The sequence below is a fragment of the Plodia interpunctella genome, chromosome 2 (assembly GCF_027563975.2).
Source record: "Plodia interpunctella isolate USDA-ARS_2022_Savannah chromosome 2, ilPloInte3.2, whole genome shotgun sequence".
Classification (NCBI taxonomy): domain Eukaryota; kingdom Metazoa; phylum Arthropoda; class Insecta; order Lepidoptera; family Pyralidae; genus Plodia; species Plodia interpunctella.
The window spans coordinates 2,389,510-2,405,079 of NC_071295.1; the positions used below are offsets into that span (position 1 = coordinate 2,389,510).

General features: G+C 36.9%; 1 protein-coding gene across 2 annotated transcripts; it reads right to left on the bottom strand.

The window, feature by feature from the left end:
• Positions 1-4,099: 4,099 nt before the first annotated feature.
• lft (lowfat) lies at positions 4,100-15,446 on the bottom strand. 2 transcript variants are annotated; one of them, XM_053760071.1, is made up of 4 exons: positions 15,249-15,446; positions 6,726-6,913; positions 4,855-5,048; positions 4,100-4,588 (listed from the first exon to the last, which is right to left on the bottom strand). In XM_053760071.1, exons 1-4 carry the CDS (start codon positions 15,328-15,330, stop codon positions 4,216-4,218), a joined length of 837 nt encoding a protein of 278 aa, XP_053616046.1. In that variant the 5' UTR covers positions 15,331-15,446; the 3' UTR covers positions 4,100-4,215. The 2 variants fall into 2 exon arrangements, with proteins under 2 accessions (XP_053616046.1, XP_053616038.1); XM_053760063.1 differs by having other exon boundaries at positions 6,726-6,916; positions 15,249-15,441.
• Between the last annotated feature and the right edge of the window lie 124 nt (positions 15,447-15,570).

The window sequence follows — 15,570 nt, forward strand, 5'->3', positions numbered from 1 at the left end:
ATAGTTTCCATGTTGTGAAGTTTAATAAATTCACGACTTGGAATCTAGTTGTTTGATTCTTTGTTGTTATAGAAAAGAAAGAACTGCGGTTATTTGGTTGAAATTTATTATATAAGATAGGTATGTAATTTAATAGACTTCTATAACATTAATCAGCTGTACGAGCGGCGACAGCCGCAACAGTTCATGAACGCCTCAGAGCTCGACAGCACGGGCGCTTTTTCATGGTGCATGAAAATGTTGCAGTTAGAATATAAATATCCAATGTTCGAAACGCTTTGTCAAAGTAAGAGCATTTAATGAGACGTTAATTATACATTAGTTAGCAAGCGAGCATGAAAAACCCATTACAGACACTTTTTCACGTAAAATTTTAACTATATACACACATTTATTTCAACAAGATATAAACAAAAAATATCGATATGACACATTTAAATAGTAATTGGCCTATTATTTTTACTATGGCTTATTTTTGCTTTGCTGTGCTTTGGGCGGATGTTGAATACCACTTATATTTACGATGAAAGTGATAACGATACGCCAAAATCGAGAGACATTTCAAGCCCGTGCGAACGAATGATAAATGTCAGAAGCACAAGGAGACAGGCAGTGTCAATATTAACCTCTGCGCTGCGTGAACTTTCCGGAAACGCACCTGACCACACAGTGTCTTGCACACCAGCGCTCAGCTTACATGGTGTTTGGTTCACGTGCTTTTATGTCCAAGTATTTGGAAGATAAAATGTATAGGGCCTTACCACATATTAGGTACAAAATACTTCCAGTAGCCTTACTCAAATTTCGAAACAGAGAACATTTTATTTCTCTATATTGTTCTAAATACAAACTGTGAAAATGTATTTCATGGCTTTGGTACTGACAGAAGCTGTAACTATCTTCTCGTTTCCTGTTTGCATTCGCGGATGTGGACGTCTCGAAGCCTCAAGAGTAAACCTTAAGATTCTGAACATTCGGCTGTGGTTTTAGATATTTCATTCTAATTCAGCAGTACTTTGTACTCACTTTCCTATTTACCGTCTGTCTGTTTCTTGTATCTCTGTGTACATAACATCTGTTAAATAAATACAAGTGAAAAGGAGTTAACATTCTCGCTGACTTCAGGAAACAATGGGTCTAGTTATAAGACTTTGTGGAATTAAATGACGTAAATAATATTATCTATCGCTTTCTCATGTTTTGATAAAGTGATTTACTAACAGGTCTGTGTCCCTGTCTCCGTCATTGCTGATGATGATGATGAGCGATGGATGAGACTGGCACAAGGGGCTTACATCTCCTAACGCGATCCATACTTTGGGACCTAAACTGATCTGCATCGCAAATTCGTACCATCAACTTAAATTTAGTATGGATACGATTCATTTTAGGTTCCGAAATAGAACTGAAGTTGCATTGGAATCGTTCAAATAAGGTAGTATATTCATCATGGAGTATAATCTAGCAATGCGTTGATGTAGGCTGAAGGTTATGATGATGAGGTAATTTCATAGAAATTCCATGATATTATGCTCCATGGTGTACCGTTGCAAATCATTAGCTGTAAAGAAATGATCGGTTATTAAAAAAGTGGCCGGTTTTTGATGTAATGTCTTGGTATTTACTGATTGGTTGCATGCAGAAGTCTAATAATGGCTAATTTTATGTTAGATTATTACCTACCAATTTTGATTAGAGCAAAAAAAAAGTTACTAAAAAAATTTAGTTACTGTAATTTTTGTTGCGTAGTTAAACACAATTCCTGCTGACAACATAGTAAATTATGATGATATTAGCTGAGCAAAGATCATATAAATCTATGCGATAGTTTTTAACACGGCAATACTTTTAAGATCTTGTATACTGCACAGTTTAATTTACTCTCTGACGTTGCGGTTTCCTGAGAACATGTAAGTACTTGACTTTGTTCACTGATTGAATTAACTAAATATTTACAATAATTTATAACTAATTAGCTTTTGTCCGGAACTTCGCTCGCGTGCAGTTAGGATGCGCCACGTTGTAGTTATCCCGAGGTAATCCATTTTGCGTTTCACAAAGGTTGAAGAATATACCCAGGTGATTTATCTGTGTACTAACAAGTATATTGTGCTAGCTGTTCTGTGTTAGGAAATTAGTTATATTTCACTCGCAAAACGTCTCATATTTTACCTTGTACAGTCAACAGCACATCAAGTTACCCCGCACGAACCTCTATGGCGCATGGCGCTGGCGGGGCAATAGCGGCGTGATTTCAATGAGTTTGAGTGGGTTGATGTGCTATTGACTGTACGCATAGAAATTATTTTTTACTAGCGACCCGCCCCAGCTTCGCTCGGGTAAAAATAATAAATTATACACTTAAACCTTCCTCAGGTGTCCCACTATCTATTGGTGGAAACTGCATACAAATCCGTGAAGTAGTTTTTGAGTTTATCGCGAACAGACAGACAGACTGACAGACGCGGCAGAAGACTTTGTTTTATAATATGTAAAAATTGTATCTGCTGAAGATTCTGTTTTTCATTCTAACATTCTTGCTTGGACTCAAAGTAGATCAACTTGTAACCGCTAAAGCAATGTGCGGTAACACGTGTGGGGTTACGACTGGCCTAGGCAGTTATCCCGGAGGGCTTCAGATTGAGACTATTGTTGTGGTGTGTGAGGTTAAAGGGGGAAGTACTCAGAGTATGAGGTTTAGCTTTAACGGGTAAGTAAATGTAGAAGTTTTTGTTGAGTATAATTTGCCTTTTATTTAGAGACTAGATGACTTGGGTTGGGTTTTATATAAATACTGTCTATATGATTTGATTTTCTTAGTTAGGCTTGTGTATAAACTACAAAGTATTAGATACTTCTATCATATACTTTGCTACTCTCATTTACAATTAATACTAGAGGCTCGGACCGGCTTCGCTTGAATAAAACCATAATAATTTATAAATCTAAATCTTCATCAGGTTGAAACGATACAGAAATGCCTCGGCTCGTTTTTGAGTTTATCGCGCTCATACAGACAAGGGTAGTTTTCTATAGTATGTGAGGTTATTTTTTTTATTTTCTATATGTTTATCACAATTTTTAAATTGATGTCTATTACTCTATACAATGTCTCTTTCATTTATTCTTGTTTTAGTACCGCATTGTACTGAACTTCCTTCAAACAACAGGTGCATAGCTTGAAAAATATTCCAGTGCCTGCACTATTATATGTTAAGCTACGTTACTGACTTATCTTGAGGACTGCCATCTAATAATTACTCTTGGTACCAAAGCCAAACGTGCCGTCCGTATCACCGAGAAGCTTAGCATAATTTACATCTAGTGCGTGACTGTCCAAGCTGTTTCTGCTAAAATAACAGTTTTGAAAATTCTAATCTCTTTATGTATGTATATATAACACAAATTTGTGCCAACATTTGTGTTTTCTTCATCAGGGTAATCTTATACTACTAATATTGTAAATGCGAAAGATTGTGAAGATGTATTTGTATATATATTTGTTACTTTATCACGCAAAATCTACTGGATGAAATTTGGTACTCGGGTAAGAAGATAACTTGGAATAACACATAGCGTACTTTTTATTCGAACGAAATTCCTACGGCAGCGAATCCCCGGAGCGCAGCTAATCATTTTATATTTATTTTACATATAAATACTTTCACCAATTATAATAATATGTAACTTTCCACCTGTTTCCAAAAAAAAACACATTTGTGTATTGCTCAGTTGGACGTGAAAGAAGGAAAAACACATTGACACGCTTATACCTAATATTAGTACCTATGGAGTATGAATAGTAACTTAGCACCGTTTCATGAAATCCTATTTTATTAATGTATTCCATGCGAATGTCGAAGTTACTTATTAGAAGGTACCGACATTCAGTTAATTTATCACGTACATGCAACAGCATAATCTAACGAGTTTATCGAGAGGCTTTATTTTATAGGTTATGTCATTATTACCGGGAATCAGCTGCGTGGCAATTTATCAAGATGCTTTACGGCGACAGCTCGCTAAAATATTGAGCGCGAGACATGCTATCCATAACCACGAATTATTAGAAATGAGTAGTTTGAAATGAAAATCCCTCTGATTAAATCAAAGTTATATTTAATGTTAATAGTAAATGGGTGGCGATAGGAATGCAAATAAAACGATTTTACACTAAAACTATACTTAAATAACAAAGTGAGCGTGGCGGTGAGATCACTGTTGGGGTTGTGGGGGTGCGAGCCTCGCCGCTAGGAGGAGGATGTCGCGTTTTTCCTTGGGGAATCTGAGTTCTCGAGCGGCCAGTCGAGCGGCGCGGAGTTCTCGTTCAGCGCGGGCTAGTTCTGTCCTTATCACACCGCCTGCGCTGGTCGCTGCGTCTCTTTCCCTCGCGGCCCACTCGCGCGCCATCTGCTCGCGCATGGCGTCGTCTAGCGCACGCGCAGAGTAGTGCGCAACCACCTCCTGCCTCGAGCATTGACGCTCCCGCATCGCACGCAAGGAGCCGTTCCAGTGCAGCAGCTGGAATACCGTCATCAGCTCTTGAAACTCCAGCATCGTCCGCCCCTTGTTTGCTTCCAGCATAAATCTGTGGATTGAGAAAAAACAGTTAACTAAACAAGCAGTGAGAAGTTACGATTGGCTGATATATTATCTGCGATTTTAAGTATTTATCTTCTTAAATATTTTGATTTGTTGATTGGAAATATTCTGCCCTTTATCCTTTCTGCTATGAATGGTGGGGACGATACTTACGCTCATTAACACTCTCAACCCTCACACTAGTACGTCATTCATACCCGGCCTCCATTTTCTCATATACTTATTTTAAATGATATATTACAAACAGCAAACCTAAAGGCAGCGATGCCAGCACTCGGGTCCTGATGATGCGCAGCCGCATCCCCAGCAAACGACGCGCGCGCCTCAGCCACGGCCTTCTCGATGAAGTGCTCGGAGATCCTCCGGGACTCGTGCTCGTTGAACACGCTGTTCATCAACGCGATCTTGGCCGCGCTGCGTCGCGCTTCCGCCTTCGTCGGGCAATTCTGGAAACAAAAGTATTGGGTAACTAAACTATTGAAAACACTTATCTCTATTGACAAAATTGGATTAGAAGATGACCAGTTAATAGTTCAAGCGTCAATAATTTAGTCTAATTCGATAGTGTTCCAGAAATATTTCTCACAAGAATACATCACCCGTGCGAATCCACAATCGCAAAGAGTCTATTAAATCTAATCAAATTTATATGTTTGCCTTAAAATACGCTGGGAAAAGGTAGTGGCAATGTCTGCCAGGAAAGTGAAGAAATTAAATGAAAGCGCTGTCTCCTGCCGGCTGGCAACATTGGTGTTTATCAACCAATCTTGACCAACCAACCAATATAGACCGAATACATAATTCAGTCTATAGTTTAACAGATTATAGTTAGTCAGTGTTACAGATAGATTCCTCCAGAGCATGTACTTAATTGAAAGATCAGCAATGCTAGCAGCATCTGTTCGTGCCCACTTTGCATCCCGCGAGAACCAGCATTAACATTCAATGTCGGTTGCTTGTTGTAACGGAACAACGAGGCAACAGATAGAAATCTCTTTGGTGTGTTGTTATCAGGTTTCTCTAGATGTTTTGATCAATTTGATCAATTGGCCTAAAGATATTATCTAAGATATCTGCGTTATATGTAACTTACATACAGGGGGTATGTACTTACGTCATCTGTTTTGGTGATTCAAAAAAACCAAAGATATATTTTTTCAAATAAGTTACTAAATACTTTGACTATCACAGCTATCTTAGATTGACTATTCACAAAATAAAATTAACAATAAAAATACGAAAATTATATTAATTTAAATTAAAAAGTATCTAAAGGATACCTACTAACTATTTATTGTTTACTTTGTTATTTTGTTGCAGATATCATGCTAATAGCATGCTGCATATTTATATATTTTTTCGGTAAAACACGTATGTAAGTCGGTTTAATTTATTTTACACACAAATTTGTATGCTTTTTGCAAATATTTTTTCTATTATATTTATTTCTATTTACAGCAAGAAGAAGATCATTACTAAAAAACGTTATTTAGAATGTCTGAATATCACTGAACAGCTATACTTCTATATTTCTGTACCCCGATGAATTGTGTCACTCGCATCAAAGGACAATACGAGAATATCTGATGCAAGGTCGCGCGGTATTTGCGAGTCAATTCGATGCAAACGCGATACAAGACCCGAGATTCAAACCTCGGCCAAATGAACGATGACTATGTTCTTTCTAAAGCTCTATAATACTATAAATCCTATTAATCCTACTAATATTATATATGCGAAAGTTTGTGAGGATATATGTTTGTCACTCTTTCACGCAAAATCTACTGAATGGATCGTTACGCAAACGCAGGCTGCGTTTGCGCAAAGCAAAAGAGCTTAACTGTACTGTACATGAATCGACCAATCGCAATGCTAAGAAATCTCCGCTCCGCATTAGGCTGCGTTTCCATTAGAGATGTGCGAGGATTAGTAGCGAGGGATGTGTTTTTGAAGAATCAATAAAATTGCTTCATTTACCTAAACTCGCTTAGCACAGTTTTGGTGAAAACGGCTTTGCGGCGCTCCTCTAGGTAAATGAAACAATTCTATCGGTTCTTCAAAACGTGGAAACGCAGCCTTAATCCGTGCGAAGCTTCTACCGCAAGAACTATAGTGAAGCTAACCTGAAAGCTGCCAAAGCAGGCTCCTCCGGGCAGCGTGACATAGCACACGTAGGGCGGATGAGCGGCCGGCACGGACTCGTAGATGACGAGGGCGCCGCCCCCGCCAGCCGCGCCGCCCCCCCGCGCCGCCTTCATCTGCCAGAACTCTTGGAGAGCTTCCACCACGTTCACTGTCGACAGCACGCCATCTGCTACAGAGAGATGAGACAGTAGTAGGCACGTATCTCTTTTTAAATCACAAATTTGGAGATGGAGGAAGACATCAAATCGAGTATGTTATTGCTAACGCTGGTGTCAGATGTTATTCAAGTCGTCTAAAGGAATCTGACATGACTTTTACGACTACTGATCGCCATCTAGTGGTAGGTAGTCGCATACACACTAGTGAACTAAACTGTCCACCAGTGTGCAGGTTTCACGATGTTTTCCTTCACCGGAAGTAAGTGGTGGTCTACGAAAACTATTATAGGTATATGAGGCACATTGGTATACAAACTCATATGGCACGAGTAGGATACGAACCTGAGACCTTCCAATCCACAGGCGGGCGTCGTAACCCTTACACTACCATGGAGTAAGCAAGTAACCTTATGGTACCCAAGAGGGAACATCAGAAGGCAGAGAACAAGATTGATAGGCGACATGTTAAAGTTAGCGTTAAAGTTGACTGGTGCACATATACTATATGTGCCAATTACATTGCGGCTTAAATTTTTATGCTTATAGACCTGTGAGAGTGTCTTAACCGCCACTATCACAAGCCGAGCGCGCTAACCACTGCATCATAATAATGAAATAATATTAAATTATAATACTAATTAGTTCAAATGCCGAAATATTCGAATACAAATGTGCAGCAGCTGCGTGCATCGTGTAGAAATTAAGCAACAATTCCACTGGTTGAATGCGAATTTCAAAATTAAATTACGTTTTAATATTTGAGCATCCATTTTGCTGTTCACCACACAAAATTTAATATACCTAAACGATTTTATATATTTTTTTATGGATCACTAGAACAGACACTAATGCAATACAATTCTGAACAATGTGACTTCATTCTAGATCAAACAAGCACTAACCGATATCCATTCAGAGGGTTTCCACAGTCTCCTTCGATGGGAGCTCTGAGACTTTGTCTCAAGCTGTAGAAAGCGGAGACTTTCTAGTTCAACGCGTTTCTTAAGGCGCAGTACTCACGGTAGATGGGGCAACTAACTTCGCATTCGTATGTACAAATACGAACTCGAGAGTACGTCATTTTGTCTGTCCTATTGACTACAAAAATGCCCAAATCTGGACGTGAGTGTGTGAAGATGGTTATTAATTAATCTCACGAAATATACTGAACAGATTTCGATGAAAGGTACCTTTGTAAAATATAACCTGGAATAGCATATGGGCTTAGCTTTCTTGCTTTTTATAAGAGTTATTTTTTCAATTCTTAGTTTCTTTATCACATCTGATAGTCTAACAACTACCTCAGGTACATTGTCGAGTCAGAAAAACCATTTAAAAGACGGTATTCGACCAGTATGTGGCCACGCTGATAACCTATCTTTGGCTTCGTTAAAATCTCCCATAATTTAAATTTAGAAGGTGAGACAGAGATAGATGGACCTTTACGAAAATCCTTTGCTATTGCATCAACACTTCAGCTGACCACATTTGTTTGCACTAGAGGGTCTAGAGCCTCCGTTGTAAATGCTATATCTGCAGAATACATTTCAATCAAAGCTTTATTTCTTAATTCTCGAATAAATAAAGTGGCACTTGGTTGCATATAAATCAATACCTATAAAAAAACCTACGCGGCTTTCACAAAGCTATACGGCTAAAAAACTAGACATCTATACCAAATAGGTCTGTCTCGTTTTATGTTCATGCAAATTATACAACATTAGCATGAATAACGAATATGATTTTGTTAATTCGCCCACGACTAAAAGTGTCAACTTCGCACGTCTCTACGCTGTATTTAATTAGCGTAAATTGGTGAGATTTATCCGTACAAGTCTTCACGTCATTTTAAGAAATTACATATTATTATTTTATTTCACTTATTTATTCTTTTTTACTTAAAAAAGGCATCCCCTAGTTATATCCATAGGGTTAGGACTCAAGCTACAGATAGTCAGAGCTCCATCGAGAGGAATCTCCTCACAATACAGGCCATGTATGTGCAAGAGCACCGCCTTCTGGATCTGACCCTTGATCCAACTGCCAAGCGAGACGAGACCTCTTAAGATGACGGTCGAGACTCTTCGCTATAAGTCCGTTTGTGCTCACGACCATCGGGACAATAATTATTTTGTTTATTATACTTATATTTAATTTATTATACTTTCGTATAGCATTCTTACACAGTCGTTTTAGTGTGTGTTCCTTGCAATTACAATGTAATAATAATCTTTGATTTAAATCCTTTAATTGAAATCGGAATTTGTATTATACCTATGTTAAATATGTTAAATTAAATGTATATCATCCTTCTTTGATCCAGTTACTTGACGATAAGCACGCGAAATAGTTTAAAACAGTCACCTTTTAGGGTAAATTTTTCTACATCATAATAATGTTCTTGGTTGGTTTGTATAAAACTTTCAGAAAATCATTTCTAATCTATAATACATTTATAATACTATATGTTTACGACATCAAGCTACGAGTCATGGTCATTTTCTTAACGTTTATTTGCCGATAAACAGAAGACAATGGAATTTTCAGTTTCCCATCCTATTTTATTACACAAGTGTACAGTCAACAGTACATCAAGTTACCCAGCATGAACCTCTATGGCATGGCGCGGTGATAGCGGCAAGTTTGCGATGAATTTGTGTAGGTTGGTGTGCTCTTGACTGTACATAGAAAAGTATTTTTATGTCTGTTGAATGCCACACGTCTGTAATGAAATAGAATGAGTTACCCACTATGTTTATATTTTCTATTATTTCATAAATCTGTATGTTGGGTAGGTACGTGTAATAAACGACTCGTTATTTATCTGTATGATTTTGGTACCTTGTGCAGTATTTCTTAGTTTAAGTATTTCATTATCTGTTGGTTTATTGCTTAGCTTAATAACCTGTGTGATTTGTTAAACCAAGGAAATACTGCTTAGGTAATTAGAAATAAATGTTAGCAAACTTTTTAAACTACCCAGTTTACTAACCTAGAGCTTAGCTGGATAATACACCAGGATCGTCGCAAAGATGACATAAATTAGGTAATATGAAAATATTTAAGATTCCGTAACACGAATAAAATAAACTCTTTTTTTAAATTTTAAATTTTTACATTATAAAATATAAAAAAACAATACGCCTGTTCGCGATTTCGGTATACACATAGGTAAATTGCGAGACTTGTAGGCATGAGCCTCCAAATATTTACATAGTAGTATGTATGAACATACTACCATGTAAATATTTGGATTAAGTATATACAGAAAACATTAGTTTTACGCGCTCAGAAAATATTCAGATTTAAAATATAACATGGTATTTTATTTAGGTTTTTTCGTATACAATAAAAATTTTAATTGTTGTTCATTACGAAACTGGACACTAGACAGTGCGTCTATACGAGTCTCATGCGCAGGTGCAGGTGAAACTAGTGTAGGACGTTAAGCTTTTTAATTACAAACCCGTTTAAAAATAACTGCAACTTGTCAGTGTCTTGAGCAATAAATTGAATTCTGTGTGCGAAGTGCGACTTTGCTATTCACATACAACCATCGAGTCGATTCGCAGTGAGACGCAGCTAACCAATCACAGCGCACCATTATGACGCAACGACAACTACACAGCAATATGATTGGTTCGCTGGGTCTCACTTCGAATCGACTCAGTGAGAAGTGAAAAGCAAACCCGCGCCTCGCCCTCTGTTTATTATCCAGTAAGGTAACAATAATAAACGTAACACGGTGAGTTATTTCGTCGAATTTTATTGCGAAAACTCCCACAAAAATTATTGACATTATCAAAATGAATTTAATGCGAATTGTGGCACTTTGAATAGGGTCCATATATTTGAAAGTAAAATATAGTATAATATATAGTTTAAATGCCTATTTTCCACAGGTGTCAATTTCAATGGAACTGTAAAAAAAAATCTCCTTGCACAAGCGTAATACAAAATCGATGATTCTAGGTTCAAAATAATCTGAGTGACCGCGGGCGCAATTAGTTAGACGAAAATCACATGCAAAGCCGGCCGTAATCGGATTATATTTTTTGCACTGGCGTGATGTCTTTATCTGTTATATGACAACACCGCGGACCAAGCAAAACCAAGAAAACTATATAGTTTTATTCGTCTATATAGACGACCGACGAGTGTAACCAAATGGGATAAAAGATTTCCATACAACTTCCCGGCCAGATACGGCTAATCACATACAAAGTGGAAGATTTGACCGGGCTCGTGATGAGGGACAAAGTATGATAGCTCTCTGTCTTATTTCTTCTCATCTATTTCTAATACGCGCATCTCTGTTACAAAAGAGTTGAGAAGTTAAATTTTGGATTTTCAGAGCAGATTTAATTATTTTCGAATCAAATTTTATTACATTCAAAAATATTTCGCCACCAACCAGAATAATAGTATATATATTTATACAGAACAAAATATTTTATTCATAAGTATTAATTCCATAGGACCATGATAAATTATCCACATCTCAGTTAAGTACCTAAACGAAAGATTTACTTAAAAAAATTCTAGAAAATCCATTTACAAATTTACTCATTATGACAAAAATATTTGTATATAATTTGCAACTAAATATTGACACTAATTACGCTTTAAGCTCAATTTGCAGCACTCGTTCGGAGCTTTCACCTGATTAGAGGCGCGCTCGCTGAACCAGTACCAATCAAGCTGATTGGTTAATGGTTGATTGTGGACTGTAAACTTCAAATACTATTCTATCTATTGACTAGGGATCTGATTCTGGAGAAATTTCAGAATTAGCTTTTCCAAGTTATCTTCTAAGTAGGTAACCTTGTATCAAATTTCATCGATATTCTTCTTAGTATGCATGACTGATTAACAAAATTACATTCTCATTTACAACGTTCATAGGATAAACTGAGGTAACTACGAATAGTTTGATCTATTCACGATTTGAAACTAAATTATTTTGCACATTTATCATTCATTTTAAATTTTATCTTCTTGTCGTTATTAGATTTCTTACTTTGCAGAAAGTAGCACACATGGCACAATTGATTTTCTTACTGTTTGGAATAAAGGCATAGGAACCAACATGTATAGGTCATTCCACCTTTCAACCCAAAGAAAACTTGAATACCTTTCTTTATTATTGAATTAGAAAATAATAATAATTCGTGAGAAAGCAATATGTTTCTATTTGAAACAGCGCTATAAAATACTAGTTCCCAATACGATAGACATGTTCACTCAGTGGTAAGCCTTGCGTTAACACATAGATTTGACAATTGTCGTAGAAAGTTGTGAAAAATATTGTAATAATTATAAGTTAAAAAGTAAATTATATTAAATTATTTTTTGATCTGTAAAAATAGAGACAGTTATTATAAATGACACCTTGAATGGAAAGTACTAATTATATATTTGGGTTACAGAAGTTGTATATTAAAGGTTTTGTTTTTATTGCAATTGATTAATTCAAACTTCGTTTTAAGAAAATGATCTGGGTTCGCTCATATTAAGTCTAATATAGATTTTGATCAGAATAGACGTAGATTTGCCCATAACAGTGTTAACAATAGATCTAATAAGACTATAAAACGCTTGGGAAAAACATCTTTTGTCTTCGCATTAACAGTTAATGATGGAGTAAAAGGCGTACTTCCCAAACGCTTGAACTATTTGCTTGTCAGCGTCTGTATAGTTATTATTTGCTTTTTTAACCGCCCTAGTAAAAGGAAGGTATATCTAATTTTGCCAAATTTGACAAATGGTTGGTACACTTGTTTTATGAATGCAGTAGAAATTTTATTGGATTAGAGATTACTGCGACAGACTGCTTTAATAACAAGAGTACATATAATATTTTAGTGGAGAACTTTAAGAAATAATATACAGCTTATAATTAACGTGACCAAGGTCTGTTTAATTTCTGAATAAATGCTTGGAATTTGACTTTACTTATTTTCTTCCTGAATTCAAAATCGAGTATCCCATATGTGTCTAGCTTGATTCAAATATCTAGTTGGAAACAAGAGTGGTGTTACATTAGCTATATAAATAAATGCAAAACAATATTTATTTAGAAACGAAAACCGAACAAAAACAACAAAAATAAATAAATGTTGACTCATTTTTTTTGTAATAAAAAGATAAAATCATGGACATGCTGAAAATATACAGCTAATGTAACACCACTCTTGTTTCCAACTAGATATTTGAATCAAGCTAGACAGAAGGGAAGAATGCTCTATTGCCAAAATTAACGGTTTTACGCTAAAAACCAACACATAAAAATTTAGAAAGGAAATTTAAAGAGTAACTTCAATAGTCAAATAAGATTTGTATAAAACGCGGAAGTGTGTCTTCACCGAAGCAGTTATGAGAGTAAACAGTCTAACAACCGTTTGAGAAACCCAGGGAAGAGCGTATTGTCTTGAAGATAACAGTATCATTGTGGGACGCGAACGAGCCTTGTCAAAGGAAGCTTTGCGGTAAAAGTTCTTTTACGTAGAGTACAGCGAGGAAACTCCTTCGAATATTCACTGTGGCAACTTTAATTGAAGTTATGTCGGAGTATGTACTGAAGAATAAATATATACATGTGTCCATTGTTTTAACCTACCAAATATTAGTAATTTTTAATATAAAAAAATATTATCTTAGTTTTGATAATTATATATTTTGTATATACACATGAAATGAATAACAAATCTAACAATGTTAGCAATAACATACTCGAAAAGAAAGAGAAAAGTAGTTTTTAATGAAAGTCAAAACTAAAATGAAGCACTTATACTCCTATCAGTACATATTAAAGAAAAGGTGCCCACGTTTGTCTGTTTCTAAGATTTCTTCTTTCAAACTACGCAAAGGATTTTGCAGTTTTCAATTGTTATATAGACAATTTATTCTCGAAGGTTTATAGATATATAGACAAACCCGTGTGAAGCCGGACCGGGTTGGCTAGTCTAACTATATAAAAGAGGCCAGTGCTCCAGCAGTGGGGACATTGAAATGGTGGATGAGACTGCTAAACGTGTTCAAACCCAAATACTATTTATTAATTTTATTTAGGAGAACCAACTTCTATCAATACAAAATATATAGGTAACTTAAATAAGATCAGGAAGCCAATTATAGGTTCCCTCAATAGCGAACTATATTACGACGACCTCGGTGGCGCAGTGGCAAAGTGCTTGCCTCTCAACCGAGAGGGTTCGATCCCCGGTCGGGTCATGATGGAAAATGTTTTTTTTTTCAGATTGACCCGGGTCTTGGATGTTTATCTATATATGTGTATTTGATATAAAAATATAGTATCGTCGAGTTAGTATCCCAAAACACAAGTCTTGAACTTACTTTGGCGCTAGCGCAAATTGTGTGATTTGTTAAAAAAATCTATGTTTAACATGATTTTAATTGCATTCAGTATCCTGTCGAGCTTGAAATTTACATGCGCTCCCACGAATATTAACATGCAAACACCGCATCAAATATCCCACACATATAGTTTACAGGCTCAATAATAAGAGTTACAAGATCTTTTACGATGCAAACTTTATGAAAATAATTAATGGTACAAGAGGACTCCCGTTCCTTACATTTTCACACCTGAATCGGCGAGCATATATTTGGCTGGGACAAAACATCCACAGAAGGGAAGAGCCATAGAATTCAAATAAACAACGAAAACTTTTGACGACAGCAAAATTTTTAACGATAAAAGACAACTTATAATAGTTATCTGCCGAATCGAAACCAATCATCGGAAATTATTATAATCACCTGTCATCATATTATTTGAAGAACAATTTATGGCTTTTATATATTTTTACGACGGAACAAAAACCGACGTTTCTATCATAGCGACCAATCTACAATTGTTGAAACCGCAAACAACACGCACTTTATGGGCTTTCCGAGTATTTATTGCATATATTACTCGGACTCATTAATAAATATTTAAATGTCTATTGAGCAGAAATCAGCTGCTCCGGAGCAGGCTAGACTCGACACAGACCGGTGTCGCAAGCGGCAAGCGACCGCTTGTGCAATTTCGCGAAGCTTGCAAAACTTGCAATGAGACCGGATATAAATCAAGATGCCGCTCTGTCTCAGCTACTCTACTGATTTTCTGAGCTTTGTTCAACATCAACTTTCACGCGACACATTATTTTGTCAACACCAAATAAAAATTTAAAACTAAAACTCACCGCTGATCAAGTTATTATACTTCTCAAAGCTATCTACAAAAGGCATATTTTCCGGGATAAAAATCGAGTAAACAAGCAGGTTTACGGGAGCGAGTGGGAACAAAGGATCTTGATGTTTGCAAAATCAGCTGACCTCTGTAGACGGTGTCGTAGAGGGGCGCGAGCGCCGCGTCCTGGTCGGAAGCGCCCCATCGGGCCGCCTCTGGGTACACCATGGCGGCGGCGCCCCCTACGGCATGTCGTCGCGGACGTGCGCCTGCGTCGGCCACCGCGCGCGGACTGCCGTCCTCGCACACCACCACACTGCTCTCACGCAGCCCGAGGACTCCACAGAATAATTAAATACGCTGAACTCAGATGACTTTATGAATCATACAGGTAACAAGTCTGGACGCGACTGCTGCATGGGCTGGCATCGGATTGGTTTAACCTAGTCGCAGAGTACTTTTAATATA

Bases quoted from the DNA above. Each gene is read 5' to 3' on its own strand.
- lft (XM_053760063.1), bottom strand. From the start codon at position 15,330: ATGGTGTACCCAGAGGCGGCCCGATGGGGCGCTTCCGACCAGGACGCG. The intron at 6,917-15,248 runs GTCAGCTGATTT...ATCTCTCTGTAG, and splicing joins CTACGACACCGTCTACAGAG to CAGATGGCGTGCTGTCGACA. The intron at 4,589-4,854 runs GTTTGCTGTTTG...CTCAATCCACAG, and splicing joins GCTGGCATCGCTGCCTTTAG to ATTTATGCTGGAAGCAAACA.